At 40.0% G+C, this 24267-nt stretch overlaps 1 protein-coding gene across 1 annotated transcript in view; it reads left to right on the top strand.

The window, feature by feature from the left end:
* Positions 1-23483, top strand: part of ndufaf2 (NADH:ubiquinone oxidoreductase complex assembly factor 2) — a 49669-nt gene extending 26186 nt beyond the window's left edge. The window contains exons 2-4 of the mRNA XM_002934202.5: positions 1827-1916; positions 8263-8303; positions 23122-23483. Coding sequence (XP_002934248.2) covers positions 1827-1916; positions 8263-8303; positions 23122-23361 — 371 coding nt within the window. The 3' untranslated portion in view covers positions 23362-23483. The remainder of the gene's footprint in view (positions 1-1826; positions 1917-8262; positions 8304-23121) is intronic.
* The last annotated feature ends 784 nt before the right edge of the window (positions 23484-24267 follow it).

Raw genomic sequence — 24267 nt, 5'->3', positions numbered from 1 at the left:
TTAGTTCCTGGCCCATAGGGTATGAATTCATAAGACTTACACGAGGAGCAGCCTGGTTTGGCATATAGCTGGAGTTTACAGAGACAGGTGGTGCCCACTGTGAGGTGGAGCTGTTGATTGACAGTTTATTGGGAGGTTTTAGTCAGATGACTGGCTCTACATATGCAGTAGTGATCCGCACAAAGGAAAAGCAATAAAAAGCTTTTTATTCATCCTTGCCAAAATAAGGCTTTATCAGCCATCTCCCAGAGCTGAGTCACTTCTCATCATGCATGGTATTTAAAGCCCTATAAAGATATTTTATTCATTTTGAAGATAGCTATGCCTCTGATGAAGTGGTTGCCGGCAGGCAATATCCCTGTGCCAGTCACTAACTATATGGCTGTGCTGTACCGGCGGAGGTCTCGTGCCTGTGGCTTTAACTCCCGAGTAGGCGCACTGTGAAGTCTCTGCTCGGCTTTGATCTTGCACTTTCCTTCAAGTGACCTTTGCTGACAGAGAATTTTGTTTCTGTCTAATCCATCTGAGACTATGCAGTCCTTTAGGGCCTCGCTTGCTCTTTCTAGTTCAAAGCCATGCTAATTCACTATGCAATTTTCATTGTAAATATTACACAGCGGAGCCATTTTGTTCTGTGAAAGCATCAGGGCCCGGTTCTCCCTCCAGCACTGGAAGGGTTACGGAAATTACACTCATATGAACATCCTCAACTTCACAGACCAATATACATATTTTAGCCTCAAAAGTCATTTTTTTGCATGAGCTATAACTATATAGAGATGTGTATAGAGAGCGGCTTGTGGGTTTGGCCCTGGCGTCTGTCAGATACAAGCAACTCCAATAATGTATAGTGCAGAGGGATGGGGGGCAGGTTCAATTCCTTAGTTGTAAGGATTTGCTATAAACATTCAGGTATAGGATCAGTTATCCGGAAACCCGTTATCCAAACTACAGAAGGGCCTTTTCCTATGGACTCAAATAAATAAAGAAACTTTTCTTTTTCTCTGTAATAATAAATCAGTGCCTTGTACTTGATCCCAACTAAGATATAATTACCCCTTATTGGGGGCAGAACAGCCCTATTGGGTTTATTTAATGGTTAAATGATTCCCTTTTCTCTGTAATAATAAAACAGTACCTGTACTTGATCCCAACTAAGATATAATTAATTCTTATTGGAGGCAAAACATTTTTTTTTAATGACTAATACTATGGAGAATGATGAAATTATCCCAAAAAAAACCCAGGTCCGAAGCATTCTGGATAACAGGTCCCCAACCTGTATCTGAGAATAACTTGTCTGCAGTCTGAGCTTCTTGCACTAGGTATGTCACCCTTGTCATGGTGGGCAGGTTTGCTGGGGTCATTGCCTAGACTTAGTGAGGCTCATTTATCAACACTGGGCAAATTTGCCCATGGGCAGTAACCTAAAGAAACCAATGAGTGATAGGCTTTTTCTGCAGGCAGAACAACGAATGAAACATTTTGATTGGTTCCCATGGGTTACTGCCCATGGTCAAATTTGCCAAGTGTTGATAAATTACCTCCAATAGTATGCCTATCTGATTTCATACAAAGATTGCACAAGCATTCTGTGGCTTTGGATTAACAAATAAGGCCCTTATGTACATCTGAGTTGTGTCTTACTAGAAATGAGTCCGTGTGGGGCAGCAAGCTGTAGGCGTAGGCGATTTATTGAGGCCATATGGGCAGCCGTTTGGCATATCATTGCTGTAGGTGCCCCATGCCTTTGCACAACATCCCTAAAAATATCAAATATGTTTACCCTAACCACTAACTCGAATACCATATGTTTACTTTTTAAGGTCGCTCTATCAGAGAAAGAAGACTTGTGGACCCAGTGAATAAAAACACACATGAATATCAGCTCGGCCACATCCCTACAGAATGGGAGGGTAATTATCATCTTGGTCTTACTCACAAACAGAACAGTTATATATTTGTTAAGAGGATGTAAACAACCCCCCCCCCCCCAAAAAAAGTCCAAAAATGCATTTCTAGGCAACTTTCCAATATATATGCTAATTAGAAAGTTTTTTAAGTTATTTGTAAATGTTAAATGAATTTAAAGCAGCAATTTTCTCTCATTTTCCACATTCTTGATAAATTGTCCAAAGATTCTCCCTGTGTGCCCCAATAATTTGTTTTCTGTACCCGAAGATAACCAAGCAAGGACCAGGTGGGTTTTGCCTATGTTACAGGGGTAGTTCACCTTTAAATTATACTTTTAGTGTGATGTAAATGGTGCTTTTTGGCACTTTTGGAATTGGTATTCGTTTTTTGTTTTTTCAGCTATTTAGCTTTCTGTTCAGCAGCTCTTCAGTTTAGTATTTCAGCAGCTATCTGCTGGCTAGGGTCTTATTTACCTTAGCAACTAGACAGTGGCTTTAATGAGAAACTGGAATATGAGTGGAAGAGAGACAGGATAGAAAGATAAGGAATAAAAAGTAACAATATGGATAAAATTGTAGCCTCACAGAGCAATAGTTCTTGGCAGCTGAGGTCAGTGACCCAATTTGAAAGCTGGAGAGAGGCAGAAGAAGACTGCAAATAATTAAAAAAAACTATAAGAAATAAATAATGAAGACCAATTGCAAAGTTGCCAGAGACAGTCCATTTCTGCACAGTGCATGAAACACAAAGTGTAAAAAGATAAATATGCACAGGTATGGGACCTGTTATCCAGAATGCTCTGGACCTGGGGTTTTCCAGATAAGGGTTTTTTTCTGTAATTTGGATCTCCATACCTTAAAGCTGGCCATACATGCACCGATAATATCGTACAAAACCTTGTTTCGTACGATATTCGGTGCGTGTATGGCAAGTCGGAGAGTCGAGCGATATTGCAGGAAGCTGCTGATATCGGTCGACTCGCCAATCGGCCAGGTCAAAAGATTTTGATCGGGCGCCATAGAAGGCGCCTGAGCAAAATCTGCTGTTAGGGCTGAATCGGCAGAAGGAGGTAGAAATCCTATTGTTTCTACCTCCTTATCTGCCGTTTCAGCCCTGAAGGTTAGTGGCGGGTCTGACGATCTTTCGTGCGACTGATGGTCGCACGAAAGATCGCAGATCACCATGTGTGTGGCCACCTTTAGTCTACAGAAAAAAAATGTAAACAAAACAATAGGGTTGTTTTGCCTCTAAAAAGTATTAATTATATTTTAGTTGGGATCAAGTACAAGGTACAGTTTTATTATTACAGAGAAAACATAAATATGATTTTACATTTTGGATTATTTTATTAAAATGGACTGTATGAGAGATGGCCTTCCAGAAATTCAGAGTTTTCTGGATTATGGATCCCATACCTGTATAGAAACACAAGCAGGTGGCTTACAAGCTCAAATGAATACATGCAATGTGCAATTAAGCAAATTTCATGTGATGAGCCATTGTGCCTTCCCTTGCTGTGTGTGTGGCTGTGCCCATCAACTCTGTGTTGCCTGTTGCCAGCTTGCAAAATCCAAACCTTTTCTCTGTTTCTTCCAATATTCCGCCTCTGAGATACACTCTGGAAAATGATTGCACTGGGGCTCTCGTTCTGATTGGTCAGCTACTGTATATTATGATAGAATACTTCATTTAGCACCTTCTCCTCCTCCTCTTTGTGTTAGCAGTGCTCCTGAAAGCATATCCGTCATCCCCGGTGCCTATGGAGATTTAGAGAGTGCCTTTTACTGCCTTGCCCGATCCATCCATTTCTATTTCCTGTAACATTTAGTGATTAATGGCAGTTTTAATTTGCATGCTCACTTCTGCGCTCATTAAAGTGTATTATGTGCCAGTAGGAGTATTAAAGTTCAGTAGAAATCTCATGCATACTAATCAAAATGCAAATAAGGACTGATGAAAGAAGGCTAGGGTCTAAAGGTATGAAATGGCCAGTAATCTTCGGAAGGCCTGCTTAGGCAAATGTAGCATTGTATAGAGCCTGTTCCTTATATCACTGGGAGAAGGGAGGCTAATTAACTTCTGTCTGACAGAACTAAAATCTCTCCCTGAAGAGATAATAGGATGTGTGCTTCTGGGGGAATATGCTGTATTTAGTACATTGAATATTTGCATGTTTACATGTGGCAGGTTGCAGCCAAACAAAGCAGTACCCTAAATGGGCTTAAACTGGAATAAAGCCTAAAAAGAGAATATGACTTGGAATGTTGCAAGCTCCAAATTAAAAACAGTACCTTAAACTTGATCCCAACAAATATATAATGAATCCTTATTGGAGGCAAAAAGTCCTCTTGGGTTTATTTAATGTTTAAATGATGTGGAGTGGGGGGGAGATCCAGATTATGGAAAGATCTCTTATCTGGAAAAACCAGAGTGGCAGAATAGGTTGTGTTTCTTTGCAATGAGCCAGGAAGCTGTATGGCACATTTTATTCTTTAATAATTCCTCATAAACAGTAATTCATATTTGTCTTTCTATCGCGTTGGCCATTTCACTCATTATGAGGAATCTCTAGCTGTAGTACATGCATTTTATTACAGATTCTGGCCTTACAATTATCTCTTCCCACCTTACTTTAATTTGCCCTTTTGTCTAAATCACTTCTTGTGGGAAAATTCAGTATAAAAGTATGGATTCATTATCCAGAAAGCTCTGAATTACAGAAAGGGCATCCCCCACAGACTCTATTTTTAGCAAATAATTCTAATTTTTAAAAATGATTTTCTTTTTCCCTGTAATAATAAAACAGTACCATGTACTTGATCCCAGCAAAGTTAGATTTAATTCTTACTGGAGGTAATACAATCCAATTGGGTTTATTCAACGTTAAATGATTTTTTAGCTGACAAAATATGCTGATCTTAAGTTCAGAAAACCAAAGGTCCTGACCATTCTAGATAACAGGTCTCATATTCAGTCTGTGTATTGCAGATCGACGAGACAACAGATATCGCAAAGGCTGCGGATATCGGTCTCGTCGATTGGGCGGTTGGCGCCCGAGCAGAACCTGTGTTTAGGGCTGAATTGTCAGGCGGAGGTAGAATACCTGACGATTCAGCCCTGAAAGTCAGTGGGAACGAACGTTGGGCGTAGGAAAAATCATAATTGCTACGTGTATGGCCACCTTAAAGCAGCAAAAAACCCAGAGCATTTCCTGTCTCTAAATCTGTCTGCAAGGTTATAGGATTGGTTACAGAGTGGTCACTGCCAGACACAATATCATATGTCATATTCTGCCTAAGTTCTACTACACTTATCCAGTTTCTGAGGATCTTAAACAAAATTGGGATCCCTAAAGTGGACCCCCCCCCCCCCATTTAGACTTTCTAGAAACACTACATTATCAGCAGAGGATGCAGGATCATTGAGAGATCCCATGGAAAGGAAAATGGTCTCTGTATTAAAAACAAAAAAGATTTTCAAAGCTCCTAGCTATCGGTCGCTGCCTGCAGTACCCTTTGGCTTCACAATTGGTCTGGAGACACAGAATAAAAAATAGACTGCACTAACATTTACAGGCTGTTAGCTCTTCGGTTCAGAGCTCAAAGAATTCATAGCAGATGTTATGGGTGGCAAAGGCATCTTTTTACATTAGGGCAGGAAAACCAAATGTGAACGTCACAAAATAAACTACCATCATAAGTCCTGGAGCTATGGTGGTAGGCAGACCATTAAGGAACCAGTCTCAGTCCAACAGAAGGTTTCAGTCCTCTTGGCAACCACAACAAAAATTAATCAGGAAAATGCCGCCAGCCAAAGGCCAGGGTTCCTGATACCTTTCCATCAAGAACCTCCCCAGGTAGGATGCCAGTTGACTAACTTTTTGCATGTCTTAGACATTATAGCCCATGGCTACAAATTTCATTCTTAAACAGACCCACACTTAACAGATATGTCCCTCCAACAATGCCCGCCCTAGACCACAAGAGACAGGCTCTGCAGGTCATCATCAAAGACCTCCTACTTACAAAAGTTATCACCCCAGTTCTTCCCAATTCACTGCTTCACAGCCTACTATTCCTTGTTACAAAAAAGATGGAGGTTATTGGCTAGTATAGTGGGGATCCCTTCAAAAGTCAAATTGCTCCAGCATACTTACATGTCAAAGATAGACATAAGATGCACACCTACATGTTCCTATTCACTAAAACCTCCAACACTTCCTGAGGTTTGCAGTTGGCAGCCATCCCTTTCAAATCCAGGCTCTGCTATTTGGACTAACTTCAGCCCCAGGACTTTTTTCCAAGGTGCTCAACATCCCCTTGGCAACCATGAGGGTCAAAGGCATTCCAGCCACAACATACCTAGACTATATGGAAACACTTTGGCACTACTTAAACATTTGCACACTCATTGAGGGCAACCAAACCATCGTTATAGCCCCTTATTGGCCCAGAAAGGCCTGATTTGCAACAAACTTCCCAAACCTCCTATCCTAAGGCCCAACCAGGGCAGACAATATTCAAAATATAAATTTGACATCCTGGCTCTTGAAACCCAAATCTGGTGTAGCAAATGATTTTCACAGTCTATTATAGAAGTCTACTATAGAATATAGAAAACCATCTTAGACTGGATTTAAGCCCACAACATCAAATTTTCAGTTGGTCAATCAATTCACATCATAGACTTTCTTCAGGACGGGGTTACTTTAGGCCTAAGTATTTCAGCCCTCACAGAACAAGTCTCCGCACTCTCATTACTATTTCAAACACAATGGGCATTAAGGCCCGTGGTGTGACAATACTTCCAAGCACTACTGAGGCTACATCCACCACACAAGTTACCGTTAGCAACGTGGGACCTAAATTTGCTCCTAAACGCTCTTAAAAGACCTTTGTTCGTTTTTCACCAGGACAAAGCTGTCCTTAGCACTTGCCAAAGGTTACTTCAACATTCCACATTAACTAAAAAATCAAAGTTTTTGTCCAAAACCTTCCAACCGAAAAGAGGTTGCCTTAAATAAACTTGATGTGGTAAGAGCTATGAAGTTCTGCCTATCCAGAACCTCAAACTTTAGGAAAACAGACTCCCTGTTTGTTATATTTTTGGTGCCAAAAGAGGCCTAGCAGCTTCTAAATCCACTTTGTCACATTGGATAGTTCAGGCAATTGCACAGGCTTACATTTCATCAGGCAGAGAGGCACCGTTACGCTTAAAAGCCCACTCCCCAAGGAAATGAAGTTTGTTGTGGGCGTCGCACAACCAGGCACCTCTTGACAGGATTTGCAAAACAGCCACATGGAGTTCACTTCACACATTTTTCAGATTTTGCAAATTGGATATTTTAGCATCTGATGCAGAACAGATCAGATAGGCCTGTACTATCAGTACAGCATCCCACCCATTGGTCAAAACTGACCAGAAGGTTGGAGACACAGAAAGAGGAGGAAAATGAAGGCTTCCTTAGTTTGTGTGTGTATATATATACACTTTGGAGGAGGAATTGGCCTAGAGCAGTGGTCCCAAACCAGTGGCTCGTGAGCAACATGTTGCTCACCAACCCCTTGGATGTTGCTCCCAGTGGCCTCAAAGCAGGTCTTCATTTTTGAATTTCTGACTTGGAGGCACTGCCAAACAGAATCTCCTGTAGTCCGCCAGTTCACATTGGGCTACTAAATAACCAATCACAGCTTTTATTAGTCACCCACGAGGGACTTTTTTCATGCCTGCGTTGCTCTCCAACTTATTTTAAATTTAAATGTTGCTCACGGGTAAAAAAGGTTGGGGACCCCCTGGCCTAGAGGTTAAGTTTGAGTCCCATGGGAGAAAAGCACTATATATAAATGATTACCTTTCCTTTTACTTGTGCCCCAGTACCTTTAAAATGTCAGCATTTTTTCCCATTCTGCCATATAAATGTCTTTGCCTTTGTAGCTCAGTAGAATGTGTCCTGGTTCCTACTGAAGCAAAGTATTGGAATGTATCCAGATTCTGCATGGAGATTGGCTAATTCCTTGTATATGATTTATATTGTTCACAAAGCTCCCATAGTCTCTGAAAGCACACTAGTAAATAACAATCAGGTAATGGGAGCTATTAGGGAAGGTTTTTAGATACTACTGGGAATTTCCCAGACAGGGATAAACATTTTTTAAAGATGTTAAAAATTCATTAATGGACCATTTGTATAAGGTGGAAAATATAAAATCTTCAGAGAATTATTGTGTTTGTGCTTGAAGATGCACACAGCTCTAAAAGTTGTGTTTGTGTTTGGCACATTTCCCTGCCACCCTTGCTCTCTTTCTCTCTGGCTTCTCCCTGCTTATAATGGCTTCTTTTCTCTTGCAGCCTGGATCAGAGGCAAGCGGAAAAATCCTCCGACAGTCGAGGTGAGGAGAATAACGTGAATAACCAGCATCCAGTCTTTTATTGTAAGCTGTTCAATTATCAAATTTCATCCCATTTCCTAGGGAGTGGATGGAGATCACAGGACAGCATGTCAGGAGTAGTTGTGGGTTCTGTTACCCAGGGAATCATAAAAATGGAAAACAGTGGAGTCTTGCATGTCATTGTTTGTTTGTTTTCTATGTTCTCTCAGTAAAAGGATTTTTGCTAATTGGCTCATCGTAGCAATTAGAATTTTTATCACTACTTCTTGAGTATCTCATACTAATTAATGATACATCTCTTTCAGTTACATGGGGAATATTTATATTTAAGTGGGGGTAGGACAGTGATTAAACCATTTTGATTATCTTCCACCTTCATTTTCAACAGTGCAACATCCTACATCTTCCTGTAGCTTAAGGGCTCTGGCACACAGGGAGATTAGTCGCCCGCGACAAATCTCCATGTTCGCGGGCGACTAATCTCCCTGAAATGCCATCCCACCGGCAAAAATGTAAATACGCGGCGCCGCAATTTCCCTGAATTCGTGGAAGTTCCCTCTCAAGGCAACTTCCGTGGTTTCAGGGAAATCACGGTGCTGCATATGCCATCCCACCGGCGATTTACATTCTCGCCGGTGGGATGGCCCCAAAACTGCCCTTAGAGATACAGTGGAAGTATCTCAGATTAAAGGAGAATTATCTAACAAACTAGTATATATGAGCCACCATTTTTTCACCATCACATGACAGGAAATAATGCAGCTGTAACTGTAACAGTAAGAAGTGCGGGAGTAAAAGACACAGCTCTGACCATTAATTGGCTGATGTGACCTAACAGGTTTGTGTGGACTGTGAATAATATGATCTCCGTGGGCGGCCCTTAGTACTTAACATGCCAATTTTTTATTGGCAAGACCCAATGGCACATACTGCTAAAAATTGTATATTTTTATAAAAATTGTTTATATGGATTAAGCAGGGTTTTACATATGAGCTGTTTCATGTGGTATATTTATATGAAGACCTACATTAGTCTGGGTATGGTTTTCCTTTTACTAGTCTAGTATGCCATCCTTTTATCCCAAAGGTCTTTTAAATTAAGGGGAGAGCTTGCCAATTCCTTCACCAATGACATAAATGTATTCCTCAGTAGACAGGAGAAACATTTCTTGCAGCATTGCATACAATACACTGGTAAAAATACTTCTTATCCTTGGCTGCCAAACATAGCCACCCCTGTGCTCAATTCTAGTTCAGCATTCAGTAATGTCTAATCATAAAGGCCAATGAAAAGCCAAAATTCTGATCAGATCTTAAAGATGCTGGCATTTTTTTTTATTGCTGCCACCGCGGGTAAATTGCAGGGTGCAACTGTCTGAGCCAATTTTGGCCTCATGGTAGCAGTGCCCCCCTGTATACGCAATACATTGATCACCAAGGTACTGTGTATGTGCCCAGGGGATGCCTGGGAGCAGGCAAAAAGATGATAGCTGCGCTCTACACAAAAGTTGCCTGGACAAGTGAAGTAAGGGAAGCACCGCCCTGGAGTAGGAAGTTAGGGAGTGTGTAACAGGTTGTCACCCCAAGTGATTGTGGTAAATGTAAAATCACTGATGGGTGCCAATTTTTTTAGGCACTCCCAGTGATTATTATCATTAACCTCCTACCCAAGGCCAGTGCTCCAGTTCATTACCCTGGGATACTTACATAGGGCCGCCACCATCTTTATCCCCCCCCCAATGTGGGGTCTGACTCGACCTATGTGCACTTCAGAAAACTATGGAAAAATTCTGCGCAGCGCCTTTGCCAAGTCTGACCTTGCCCGGTGATAACCTGGGAGTCTATGGCTAGATGACAGTGGCCCACTCCGAAAGGGAGTACCCTAGGCCAGTGTGGATGGGACGGAAGAGATTAATAATATAAAATCAATTGCCCGCCCCCAATAATTTTATATTTCCTTGTCGTTCAATGCATGTAGAAAAGTTGGTTAAAATTACATTTTCTTTCATTATACAAAAAAAAATGTTTGGCCGGAGTTCCCTTTTAAGCCTGGTCTTTTTTTTTTTAATATCACAGCCCATTAGCAACTGTAAAGGTGTTATATTCAGTTTCCCATTATTGTTATTTTCTATTATATAAATCCCTTAGACAGATTTTAGGGACTCCAACAGAAACGCGTTTTCTTTATCCCTCTGTCCCTGTTCCCTTTCTTTTTGCACAACAAACTCCATAAGCAACGGCAGAATTCGGCAGGAGGTGAAATGTTAAATAAAGAAAAGCTGTGTGTGTGTGTGACAGAGCTGTCTCCCATTATTCCCCTAACTACTGTTGTGACAGAAACTGCTTTAAGCAGAAGAAAAAAATGTACTTAGGATAATGAAGAAAAAGTTTAAGTAACTATTATCCCCACCTAAAGGAGGAAAATTGCAGAATAATTGGAAGAAATGCTCCAGTTCAGTCGTACTCCGAAAAATGGTAATGTGTCATGCACTTATTGTGCTGCTTATTTTCCCTTTTTCCTTTTAAATTATATAAAAAAAAAAGGCAAGTTAAGTTGAAAAGCTGTGGTCCCCAAGGCTGTAAGCGTTTACACTCTTACATGTGCTAGAATATTTATGTGCTGCTGAGCTAGATACATTTGAATGCAGGATGTGGACAACTTGCAAAATTTCTTAATCCCTTTGTGATTCATACTGCACACAGCACAAAAACGTACTCATATTAATGGTTTAAACGCTGCAGCCTGCAACTCAATTTGAAGTGTGATTCGGAAACCAATTAAACACGGCAACAAAATGACTTCAGTTATAAAAGTAGCCTAAAGTGGTTATTCTCTCTTGCTGCTGAACTACAGCACCCAGCCTCTGCTGTCTGCCAAATGGAATTAATTAGAATTCAGTGACAGCAGAGACTGCTTTCTATAACAAACCAAACCAAGGTGCTACAAGCGTCTATGAAAGAGGAATTACCATACTGGTAAAAATAAATTATGGGGATTAAAGGGAAAATACACCCCCTCACCAATTTTATGAATTAAGCACATTCAGTTGGGTATATGTAAAAAAAAATGGGGGGGGGCATAACCAGTATCTGTACTTCCAGACCTTTTTTTAAACAGTCATACCCAATCCTACAGATTAAAAGGAAACTATGTAGCCAATCTCTGCTCACTGGGACCAGTTTCCCCACCCCTTTAGGATCACATTGTAATGCAACTTTTTCCACTGAGAAGTGATGAATTCTGGCACCTAAAGTCTTTCTTTCCAGATTCTCTGGAAAGTAGAGGGACTTTGTTACAGAATGAATCACTTCTCAATGGAACAAGGCGAGCAAGGGGTTGTATTACACTGTTAGCCCGAGGGGAGGGTGTAACTGGTTCCAATGATCACAGACAGGTTATCATGGTTTCCTTTCAGTAAGTGGAATCAGGAAGGCTAGGCGGTGTGTATGTCCCTTTTCTACATAAGCCCAACTAAATAAGGTCATGTCAAAAAGGGAGGGTATATTTTCCCTTTAATGTACCCTATATTGGGTAATGTTAGGGTGTTACAAGGATTTCTCTGAGCAAGGCTGGTGGGAAAGTGCTTTTATACAGGTCTTGAAACCTCTTCTTTACTGGGCTTTTTCTCCTTTTAGAAAATGTTTGTCTGTATTCTGCATATTAATATAAATATTAATAGGTTTTTATATTTTTATCCATTTTTATATAAATGAAAATAGAAAAATTGTATCCACAACCTTTCTAGTTACTAGTTACTAATGTTCCTGACACCTCTGCAAGTTAGGTTGACGACCGAGCAAACTGATAAGAAACATTTCAGTGTAACACGTGTATGTGCTGCCAGAGTAAGGGCACCCAGCCATGTTACATGCCACAAATGGGAATGGCCATGCCCTGGCACTTTCACTCACGTTCCTGGAAATCCTGGTAATGAGGGCATTTAAAGAAAAATGCAAGTCAAAATGTAAAAAGCATACTGCCCAATAGTCCTCCTATTGTTTAGTAAAAACGCCACACTTTTGGCTCACCTAATCAAATATTTACTCAGTCACACTTACTTCACATTTTCTAGAACAGGCAGCCATCTCTAAAAAGGTATTCTCCCTTCCTCTCCCTCCTTGCTTCATACTGCACATGTGTTTCATTCCCTCCCCCCCCTCCCCTCTGCCAGATCCGCTTCTGATTGGCTGGTGGGCATGTGTAGCTCAGAACAGGAGAGAGGATCAAGTTACACACATGCTCAGAGAATAGGAAGGCTGCCGCTGGCACCTACAGGAAGGGGAGAGAGATTTCAGTGATGTCACTGTAGGCTTCACACTGCTGTAGGCTGCCAGCACCATATCTCAGAGAAGCAAGCAGGGATCTGGGAATTTAGATATGCAGTAAGTACTTAAAAAGAATGCCTTTAGACTTACCTTTAATATATATTAACCTTTCATTGTCCTTTAATGGAGAGGGTTTTAAAAAATAAATAAATAAATAAATAAATAAAATAGTTTGTATATTAGCAGTAAAACAGATTCGGGTGGTCTTGAAAGTTTAAATTCTCCATCAAGTTTAAACATTCCTGTTGTTGGGCCACGTTTGTGAAGTTTGTTGCAAAAAAAAAAATAATCAAGTAGTTTCCTGTTTGGCAGTTCTAACATATGGAATAAATGCTCACCAGATACCGATATGTGAAGCTACCCTGACTGTTGTGCAGAATAACGGAAGCCTCTACTCGTCAAGCTTCTCTAGTCTTGGTTTTGGAAATACATCTTAAAAGCTAACTATACAGTACAATGCTACTGCTGAGTTATGCTGCATATATATATATATATATATATATAAAATATATGTAGGCATAGTTTGCTGATATCTTTGCAGGCCAGCAGATTTGGTATTATTATGCAGTAACTATGTCTGCAGTATTCCATTACTGGCCTTTTCATCAGGCCAACCCCCCAAAGCCATTGACAACCAATCTGTTTGGCCAACAGTGTTATCATCCAGTGCATGTGTCTCCAGTTGTCAAATTCTAGAAATCCAAAATGAATATGTTCAAAGATTAACATTGTCATCAGTTTGGTGACGAATCCACTTGATAGACGTTTGGTTCCAATAACAGGATCTTGTTATGTGACCCATTTTAGCCAGTTACCTGCGCTCCTGTGAGTTTTCAGGTTGACATGCTTTTTTTCCTGCTCACTTTTTATACATATTTTCCTTTTTTCCTGGCCTTTCTGATAAGTGTAATGAGCTAATTGTGATCATCAAACAAGTACTGAATGCATGTAGAATATGCACTCATAATAACTCTGTCTATTCGGAGCTCTCATCAAGCCATAATAAGCCGAAAAGGGTAATTAAGGATGAAAATTATCCACTGTATTATCTAGCCTCTTGCATCTAACAAAGTGCAGCAAATAACAGAAGCCAACTGTTCATCCTGCATATGCCAGGATACTTTGATGCTAATGCCAAAAAATTAAACTGCAGTCTAGTTCAATATTGCTGGCACATTAGCGTCCTTGTACAAATAATATCTAGTCTGTGTCAGATGATATTCTGCCCAGCTGTACTGATATGGAGTCACTTCTAAAGATGGAGAGAAATTTGGGATAATTGCTTGTCACAATGCACTCTGTTTCCTTCTGTGCACTATAACATAAATCTATTTCTGATTATGCCTGCTACATAAAAGTGCTTAAGGCCCGGGATGTCAAACTCTGGGTCTACCAGCTACTTGGAACTGCTAGCCAAAATTAGCTGGAGGTCTGCCGGCATGAAGCCCATCAACTAGTGCTTAGAAATGGCAGCCATTTAAAGATACAATATATTGACCAGTCATTTATTCCTATAGCAATTTATATGTTATATGCCTTTTTCCTGCTAAGTAAAATTTACTCAGTGCCTAGCTAAGCAAATGTTCTACCATCTTTCAAGATAATTTGGCAGATGGGTGAATGGTTCATTGAAGTCAAGAATTATTTTTCACTATGCAGAATACACTTTTCAAACATATTGTATTGAACATGTAGAGGAAAAAAAGTGAAATCATCTCCTACCTATATAGAAATGATAGATAGATAGAATGTACCAGTGGCAGAATAATGGAAGGCCACAGTATTAGTGAAGGTTGAAAGGTATTTTGAATAGTAACAGGGAGTACCACAGTCATCTTAAATTCAAAAGAGGTTGAGTAGTTGGTTCCCTCCAAGCTGTGGCTTCTATGATGAAAACTGATGGTTTGTTTGGAGTATCCAGAAGAACTGCATGCATGGTTGCTACAGCTCTAATGAGGGTGAGAAGATAGTTTCAGTAAACTATATTAGAGGGGATTATAGGCAGATAGGGGGTGTTCTTTTTTCCCATAAAAAACGACTAGGGCACCAGAGGCCCCCCCTTTAGATTAGAGGAACGGAGCTTCCATTTGAAGCAGCGTAGGGGGTTCCTCACAGTGAGGGCAGTGAGGTTGGGGAATGCCCTTCCTAGTGATGTGGTAATGGCAGACTCTGTTAATGCCTATAAGAGGGGCCTGGATGAGTTTTTGAACAAGCAGAATATCCAAGGCTATTGTGATACTAATATCTACAGTTAGTATTGATGTTGGTGTATATGGTTTATACAGCGGTGCTGAAAAATTGTGAACCCTTTAAAGAATGTTTTTAAACGAATGTGACCTAAACCATCATCTGATTTTCAAATCAGATGATCAAATATAATGATATTTTGTTTAACTAGGTTTTCTTCTTTTCATCTACTTTAAGACGTTTGGAAATCAAGTGATGTTTTAGGTCACATTTATATAAAAATATAGAAAATGTAAAAGGATTCACTAACTTTCGATAACCACTGTACATGTGAGTATATGGATAGGTCAGTATGAGTGTGGTATATATGTGCACTATGGTTCGTTTGGAGGGGTTGAACTTAATGGATTTTGGTCTTTTTTCAGCCCAATTTAACCATGTTAGTGAATTGTCCTAAAAAAATCATTCATCAGGGTGTCCAGCCAGTTGTCCTTAAAACTACATATGAACTCCACTCACTACAGACAATAATAGTAGCAAATGATTGGAAAGAAGTCATGGGCAGGTAATCGTTTGCACTTTTACAAATATTGGATAGACTAGCCATTACTCACGGAGGAAGGTTTGTAAGTTGTTAAGGGACTTTCTTAGGTACTATTGGTAGAATATACCTTGGGACGACATATAAGGGGAGACCAGCGGCATTGTTTGGCACACTTACATACGATTCCTTTCCTGAGACCTGAAGTTGTCCTGCTGGAAGAATGGACTAACCTTCCCCCTTGTAGAAGTTTTTTATGAATCTGGGTGCACTCTGTCTGTACATTGAGGCTATACAAATACATACAGACAAGTAGCAGTCCGTAACCACGATAAATAAATGCTTTCTGCTGAAACGACATGTAAAGTCTACATTTGCCTACAATGTATATCAGTTGGGCATGTCTCCCCCACCCAAATGGCATCATTTGTACTGCATATATCCCCTCTGTTTGCCAGCACCATCACATTTTCCTAAAGCAAATAGCAGCTTTCACCCAGTGGGCATTTTCCCTCTGATACATAATCAGATACATTTAAATCAGCGAACAGCCCACACACACAGACCCTTATTCAGCATTCATTTCATCAAGAATACAGGCTCACACAGGTAGAAATGTCTTTGATAAAAGTTCTGCTTTGTTTGAGCTGAGCTCAGGAGAGGAGGTTAGGAGAAAAAAATTGAAGCAGACAGCTAGAGCTGAGTTTCTGTGGGAACCAGCAATGCCATCTCTTCACTGGCTGCTAGACTGGGGGTGTGTTTATTAATCTGAGCTTAGAATAACTGAGCATGCCCACAAGCCAGAAGTCAAAGCAAATTCCCGAGGGAGGGGGCGAGTGGGTTACAGGATGAGAAGGAAATCTAAGTGATTAAGGGGACACTGCAACCTTACTATTAACCTCTGGACAACCAGTGTGGCAGGTATTGAAAGATTTCAAGGAGGCTGTTCATTGATTACATTTTTTGTGAGCGGGTTTACATGTCCTTGAAGCCTAATTTTTTTTCCCATTATTTTATCTAGCTCCTGCTTTTTCTATAGCTGTGGGTTACTCACAGGCTTATGGGGCACATTTAATGAAGGACTTTAATCAGAGTTATCCAAGTATGGTGTCTAAACCAGTGATGGGAAACATTCAGTACTCAAAACCATACATTGTGCCAATTATTTAGAATCTGTTTACTCAACTCTTACCTAAGCACCTCAGATTGGGGCATGTCTGGCTGGATTCTGAGCGCTGCTGAGCACTTATGCCCTGCTGAAAAGGAAAACCAAAAAAATTGTTAGAGCAACAAACAACGAAATATACTGTAATCTAATGAAAAACAGAAATACAGGGCAAATTCCCCCCATCCAGTTACCAGCAACAACCAATCAAAAATGTTTACCATTTTACCTCTAGGAGATTAAAGTGCTAATTGGATGTTGTGGGATACATGTTACTGAGTCCATTTAAATGCTGCTTTTCATAAGAACAAGTCGGCTATGTAGGATTAGAATAGCTTTGTGCGCTTACTGTATGTCTGCACGTTTGTGGGGGAAACATGAGCAAGTTCTACCTGTGAGACACTGACAATTGAAAGAATTCAGTTTAAGGCTAATGCCAAGGCATAATTGCTAATGGGGATATTTCCAGGGCTAATTGGTACTGAGATGCACAGTGTATAAGCTACTTTGTTTGCGGCCTGGTATTCCCCCTAGCCTTTCCCAGCAGCAGAGGGAGTCCTGCACTAACATTTATATTATAGAGAATGGCATAACCCACTAGCACAGTCTTTTCCCTGCACGGTGAAAGGAAGTTTGTGGCTGAAGAGTTGAACACAAAACATACATTCCATTCCCTCTGATGTTTCCTTCTAAAGGCAGCAGAAAGTTATCTTTGCTTGCTTCTAGTAGAGATTAGAGATATTAGAGATATCTTTGTCATTGAATAAATCACTACAGTTCAGATTATTCCCTGAGATATTCTGTATATTACATCACCTGTATTGTCTTCTTATTACTACATGAGAAATGTCTGCCAATAGAAGGCTTTCCATTGGAGAATTTATATTTATATAAATATAAAAGCAGTAAGGCTGTTTCCTTAGATATTCATCATTCTTTGCCTTTTTCTGTTGAGTTATTGGAAAGCTTATGTGTCACTCAGTGGAAAGACTACATTTGCAGTTGCTCCCAAGTTCCTAAGAAAAGTACATTTGATGCTTATGGAAACCATAGACATTCAGAGGGAAACACAGCCTCAGAGTTTCCAAGCACAGTCCCCAGTTTAATTGATATGAAGGGAGCTTGCTTTGAAGCTGAGGTGAATAAACTCAGGTTGATGTTGATCTGATAAGTGTGTACTTTTACATCAGATCCACTTGTTTCGCAAGGTTGCCAAAGGAGCGGATCTTTCACCCGATATGCCCATCTAAGGTGGGCAATATTGGGATAATCTGATCTTTTGGTCGTAGGGCATAACGTTCGGATTACAGCGATGGAACTACAAGCTGTTGGGTGAGGACACTATCAATAAGATGATGCAGTTCTGGATTCGAGGGGAAAATCAAACCAACCAGATATTATTCGAGTAGGCCCATTGGTGGGCCCCACACACTGGCATATAAGCTGGCAATTCAGTGGAAAGGGCCAGAATTGTCAGATTTCCCATAAAGGCCTAATTGTTTCCTGCAGGCTGTTTCTCCTGCGCTGGTGCTGTGCTGGCAGTGTTGCATGGCTGCTATGAACAGTCACTGAGCTTAATTGGCAGGAATCTCCTGAACTAAAGCCATTCCCTTGCTGATGCATCACTTTAACTCTCCTCCTTTTTGGCTTTTTTCTTCGTTTGCCTGTCACTCTTCAACTGTTCCGCATGTAAAATGATCAGCCTTTGCGATATGAAAACATTAATGTTTAAGCAGGTGATATTATTGCCTGGCTCCTTATTAGGAAGCACATGTGGTTCTTTTACTTTTCCTTCTGCAAAATTGCAGGAATTCAAGTTTTGTTGCTGACATTCTTAAAAACTTTAAAAAAAAAGAGATAAATAATAGCAACTTTTTTCCCCGAGGCTTGTGTGGCTCCCTGTTGTTGGAAGCTGGCACATTTCGGCTTCTGTATTTCACTTCCATTAGGACGTTATTAAAAATTGAGTGGGTTAGCCTTCCAGTTAATGGCTCATTGGCACTGCAAGAGTTACAACGTGCTATGAAGGATGGGTTCAATGCATTACAAAGAGAGTGGCTGAGTTTAGCACAGTTCCACTGGTAGGTGTCTTGGACCGGCCATTTTGATCCCTGTTCTTTGTACTGTTGGTCAGAATGCTATGTATTAGTGCCCATTGCGCAAGTAGCTGCTATTTTTTTCCATACAAACTGTCTTTTTTAAAATATATTATTATATAATACTTTCATGTGGTAGTTAGTGATGAGCAATTCTTCACCAGGTTTTGCCACAAAAAATAACCTCCAATGGCTGTAAAAAGAACATTGTGCTGTGATTTCAGGACAGATTCCCCATCCCCAGTGATAGGCAATGTCACGTAAAACATTATATGGTAAAATCACTCCTTATATTCATTTCTGGAATTTGTCTAGCAGCGACACAGTTATAATGGAATGGCTGCTACAGGTAAGGGATGTTATGTGGAATTTGGGTAACCATGCCATAAGTCTGCTGTAAAACAATTAAACATTAAATAAACCCAATAGGGCTGTTCTGCCCCAATAAGGGGTAATTATATCTTAGTTGGGATCAAGTACAGGTACTGTTTTATTATTACAGAGAAAAGGGAATCATTTAACCATTAAATAAACCCAATAGGGCTGTTCTGCCCCCAATAAGGGGTAATTATATCTTAGTTGGGATCAAGTACAGGTACTGTTTTATTATTACAGAGAAAAGGGAATCATTTAACCATTAAATAAACCCAATAGGGCTGTTCTGCCCCAATAAGGGGTAATTATATCTTAGTTGGGATCAAGTACAGGTACTGTTTTATTATTACAGAGAAAAGGGAATCATTTAACCATTAAATAAACCCAATAGGGCTGTTCTGCCCCCAATAAGGATTAATTATATCTTAGTTGGGATCAAGTACAGGTACTGTTTTATTATTACAGAGAAAAGGGAATCATTTAACCATTAAATAAACCCAATAGGACTGTTCTGCCCCCAATAAGGGGTAATTATATCTTAGTTGGGATCAAGTACAAGGTACTTATTGTTACAAAGAAAAAGGAAATCATTTTTAAAAATTAGAATTATTTGCATATAATGGAGTCTATGGGACATGGCCTTTCCGTAATTCAGAACTTTCTGGATGACGTGTTTCTGGATAAGGGATCCCATACCTGTATATGAATATCTGAATAATATCATCTTTAGTAAGGGCTCAGACCATGGCGACCGTCCTTCTTCATGCCTGAGTCATATCTGCATTATTTTAGTTTTGTTGTTTCCAGTGCTTTTTTTTATGTAGACTTTAAATTTAATTTAATTGAAAATTTATGTAAGCAATTACAATGCACTACTGTACTATAATATGTTTATAGATCTCTTTTATCTTGCTGTTCAGATATTGTTGTATTTCTATAAACTGCTAGTTTAGTGAATGTGGTTTAAAACACACACACTGAGAGGTTCAGATATTACCAAAGGATCACCCATTTGAAGTTACTTTTTTTAAATCGATAACTATATAAATACCCAATGTATATGGGGAGAGATTGCAGGAGTGTAGGCTAGAGTAGGTAAGGAGCCAAATAAACCTTAGGGGCAATTCAGAAGCCATAGAACCTGCACTCTTCTATACTGGTTTGTTGGTTGGACAAGGCACTCTGGCACAAACCAGCTTGAGCATTACGCCAGGGAAACCATAAATGAAGATAAAATAATAATTTAGCTAAACACAATACCCATCTTGGTATATAATATAACATAATACAAAAGAGATGAATATCCTGTAAATTTTCCTTGTAACCGCTGCTTAGCGATATCATCAGTTATAAACGGAGCTTAGTGATGTAGTTGTCACATGACTTACTGAAACTTTTGTATTACAATAAATAAAGTGCTCCCTGTGTGTATATATCTATATGGATATGAGAAGTCACTTTGGAGTTCCATGACCTGTATAAAAGCACTCGGTCTTCAGCGTCATGCCTTTGTGGTGTATATGATCATGAAACTCCTGTATGACCTGTAATATCCTTATATTTTACAATGGGGGTGGGGTTACACACTATATAATATATATAATGGTTTTGGAATCCTGCTTTATGGTAGAGACAGGATATTTGGACAAGTGGGAAATGGTATAGCAACTAAATCAAATCTGTAAAGGTGGGGGGGGATAGTGTTGCCCTGAAGTTGTAACAAAACTACAAACCACTTGTGCATGTTGGATATTATCATTCTCTCTTTATATATATATATATATGTGTGTGTGTGTGTATATATTAAGTGATCTTATTTGTAGCGCCTGATTCATGGCAGAGGCATCACGCAGCAGGAAGAGCAGTTCTCTCTTTTTAATTTAATCATAGAACTATGATGTACAATAACAGTGGGGGGGAGATTAAATATATCCTTCTACTAGGGAATAAATATGCTTTATACCTGTTCAGTTTTTAGTTCACAGCAAACGCTTGATGCAATTGTAACATTCAGGCCCAGGGGCCTGAGGTGCCATAGACACTGTAAGGTGCCATAGACACTCACTATTTATTGGGCTGCTGGGGGGCTGTTTGGGGCTCTGTGTACTGGAAATGCCAGGGCCTATTTTGACTCCCAGTCCAGACCTGGTAACATTGACAAATGTCATCCTAACCTTGGCAGAAAAAAAGGGAGTTTTAGCAAAAACAGATCCTAATCTTTATTTTTTGCATCAGTTATTGGTTGTTTTGTGTGTAAATGTATACAGTATGTTCAGTGCATGCCCCTGTTTATTGTATTATTACATATGTAAGGGGAGCATTTAATAATGTAGCAATTTATTATGTGACACAACCACCACAAATCCAAATGCAAAAATGCACCATAAACCTGTCCGGCTCATGTAGAAGTCAGTGGCTGATTTCCCTTTTACAACTGGAAGATCTTTCTTTGCTTCCTGGTTTTAAAGGGTTTCCATTTTTTTTGATGCTGTAATTTGTACAACTATACAAAAAAAGTCATGTTTTTTTTCTGGGAATTTTCTTTGTGCTTTTTAAATTTGTGTCTTTTGATAAATGAATATTTGTGGAAATGAGAATGTTAAAGTAGAAGGAAAGGCTAATAAAGAGTTAATCTCAAGCTGCAGGCATACCTGAGCTGTGTAAAGAAAGTTCCCATAATGCCTCTCTCCAGCACTGAGACCGGTGTACATGCTCAGTTTGTAAGACTATGAGGAAGCTTCCTGCTGATTGGCTTAGATTCACATTCCTAAAGGGGGGGGGAGTTCTTAGCATTCTTGAGGGAGGGGGGAGCAGGAGAGAGGTAACAGCAGAGAGCTGCATGTCTGGCACAGGAAAACAGACAACAAATCCTGTTTCTTTTTTCAGAGGACTCAGTGCAGCATTTCTGTGAGTGCTTATGGCTGTATTTACATAGACCTTTCTGATAAAGCTTACTGAGTTTTTACCTTTCCTTCTCCTTTAATAATCCCCCCCAATATCTGTTTTGCTTTTAAATGATGGACGTTATTCTATTGTAAAGCCTTGCTTATACTGTATATTAGTATTAATTATTGTGTATTGGCTTGGTGCAACACTGCTTACTGCAATGAAACAGCACCTCCAGTGGCTGAATGGCAATTATACAAATGTTATTACGCTAGTTCCAAGTCACTGAGCCATGGCAGCGTCCTTATATTATTCTGCGCTGGTTATTGTTCCCTACATTGATTTCTGGTCAGTAGAATGTCCCCCTGAGCACTGGCTAATTACATAGAAACAGATGTGCAGAGCAGCCGCTGGGCCCTCGCTTACTGGTACCCCGGCCGGACGGACGGAAGGAGATTTTGTGTGCGTAAGATGCAAGGATGGCAGATTCCTGTGCTTCCCAGCACTATACGCAGGGGCCTTTACAGAAACGGAATACATTTGCCTCTAAATACTTTGGCTTCTAATGCAATAAGTTACATACTGACTAAACTGCAGAGAGAGAGAGAGGGGGGAAGAACACTGAGCATTTTGTATGTTTAAAGGAGAACTAAAGCTATGAAAGGACTGGGAGAGAAGTGCCACACATTTATGGTTTGGATTTCTGTACCAGCCCAAGGCAACCCCAGCCCTTAAGCAGCCGACATGATGTTCCCATCAGCTCCCCCACGCTGATTTGCAGCACTTACCTGAGCTTAAGGACATACTCACAATATGCTGCATACAATAGAAAAGTCACAATAATGAGTAATTAATACAGATTCACATTACATGGTAGCTCAGAAACCAGTGCATTCTGCATCCCCCCCCCCCCCCCCCCAGCATCAGCTTCTATAACCGACAAACCTCATTTGTATGATTTCTGGTGACCCCAAAGCTTCACTTCTCAACAGCAGCACAAATCACACTGAGCATGTGCAGTGCCACGGACACTAACAAGATCCAAGAAGGGGTGCTCCTATGAAGGCCTGGATCATAAGTGTAATAGGGCCGCCCTCTGCCGGCACAGTAATCTCAGCATTTGTAGCCATATTCATTTTTTGACTTTAGTTTTCCTTTAATGAAAAAGTGAACATGTGTTTTGTGGGCGGAAATCTATATCAGGCTGCATTCTTTTTTTTTAATCAGTCTTATTGTTTTTAGGAAATACTTCAAAATGAAAAATCAAGAGAAGAAATAAAAATGAAGGTGGAAGAAGGTTTGAGGAGGGACACATTGAGCGAAGCAGCAGAATATAGAGACGGGCTTGTTACTCAGATTAAGGGGCACGCCGCAGCACCGCAGTTTGGCAAGCACGTACCCTCACAGGAGCCTGTCAGCACGGCTAACACTTTCCAACCAGGATCCTGGGCCCCACAAGGGGCTGCTAACCAAAAGAAGTAATATGATTATTAATATTTATTTATAAAGCACCAACATATTCTGCAGCGCTGTATACATTTAATGTGTAAAAATACTTTTATAAGTTTGTGTGTGTAATAAAATGTGTCATTGATGAGCCTGTCCTTAATGTTTATCATTTTTGAATAATAAAAGGCTACAGACATATAAAATAAAAAAAGGAGGGGGGGAGTGTAAATGCAGGTAGGTCCAGTAATCCCGTTGCAGCCAATCAGCAGGGAGCATTTGCCAGCCTGTTTCAAACACTAATTTCAACTGCTCTCAGTTTATACTACTTTGGTTCTTGCACACGGCCGAGGGAGGAGGAAAAACTCATTTATTAAATTACCAATCCACAGTTCTCTATACATTGAGTCCCTCCTTATCCGACCCAGACTGCACCTGGGAAGACAGAGGGTTTTGTTTACACACAGGAAGTGCAGAATAAAATAAAAGTGATCTGTTAGTACAGGTATGGGATCCCATATCCAGAAACCCATTATCCAGAAAGCTCCGAATTACAGAAATCCTGTCTCCCATAGACTCCATTTTAATCAAATAATTCAGAATTTTAAAACCGTTTTTTCTTTTTTCTCTGTAATAATAAAACAGTACCTGTACTTGATCCCAACTAAGATATAATTACCCCTTATTGGGGGCAGAACAGCCCTATTGGGTTTATTTCATGGTTAAATTATTCCCTTTTCTCTGTAATAATAAAACAGTACCTGTACTTGATCCCAACTAAGATATAATTACCCCTTATTGGGGGCAGAACAGCCCTATTGGGTTTATTTAATGGTTAAATGATTCCCTTTTCTCTGTAATAATAAAACAGTACCTGTACTTGATCCCAACTAAGATATAATTACCCCTTATTGGGGGCAGAACAGCCCTATTGGGTTTATT

The sequence above is a fragment of the Xenopus tropicalis genome, chromosome 1 (genome assembly GCF_000004195.4).
Source record: "Xenopus tropicalis strain Nigerian chromosome 1, UCB_Xtro_10.0, whole genome shotgun sequence".
NCBI lineage: Eukaryota > Metazoa > Chordata > Amphibia > Anura > Pipidae > Xenopus > Xenopus tropicalis.
Note: the sequence above shows the minus strand (reverse complement) of the source record. Positions and strands in the feature narration are given on the sequence as shown.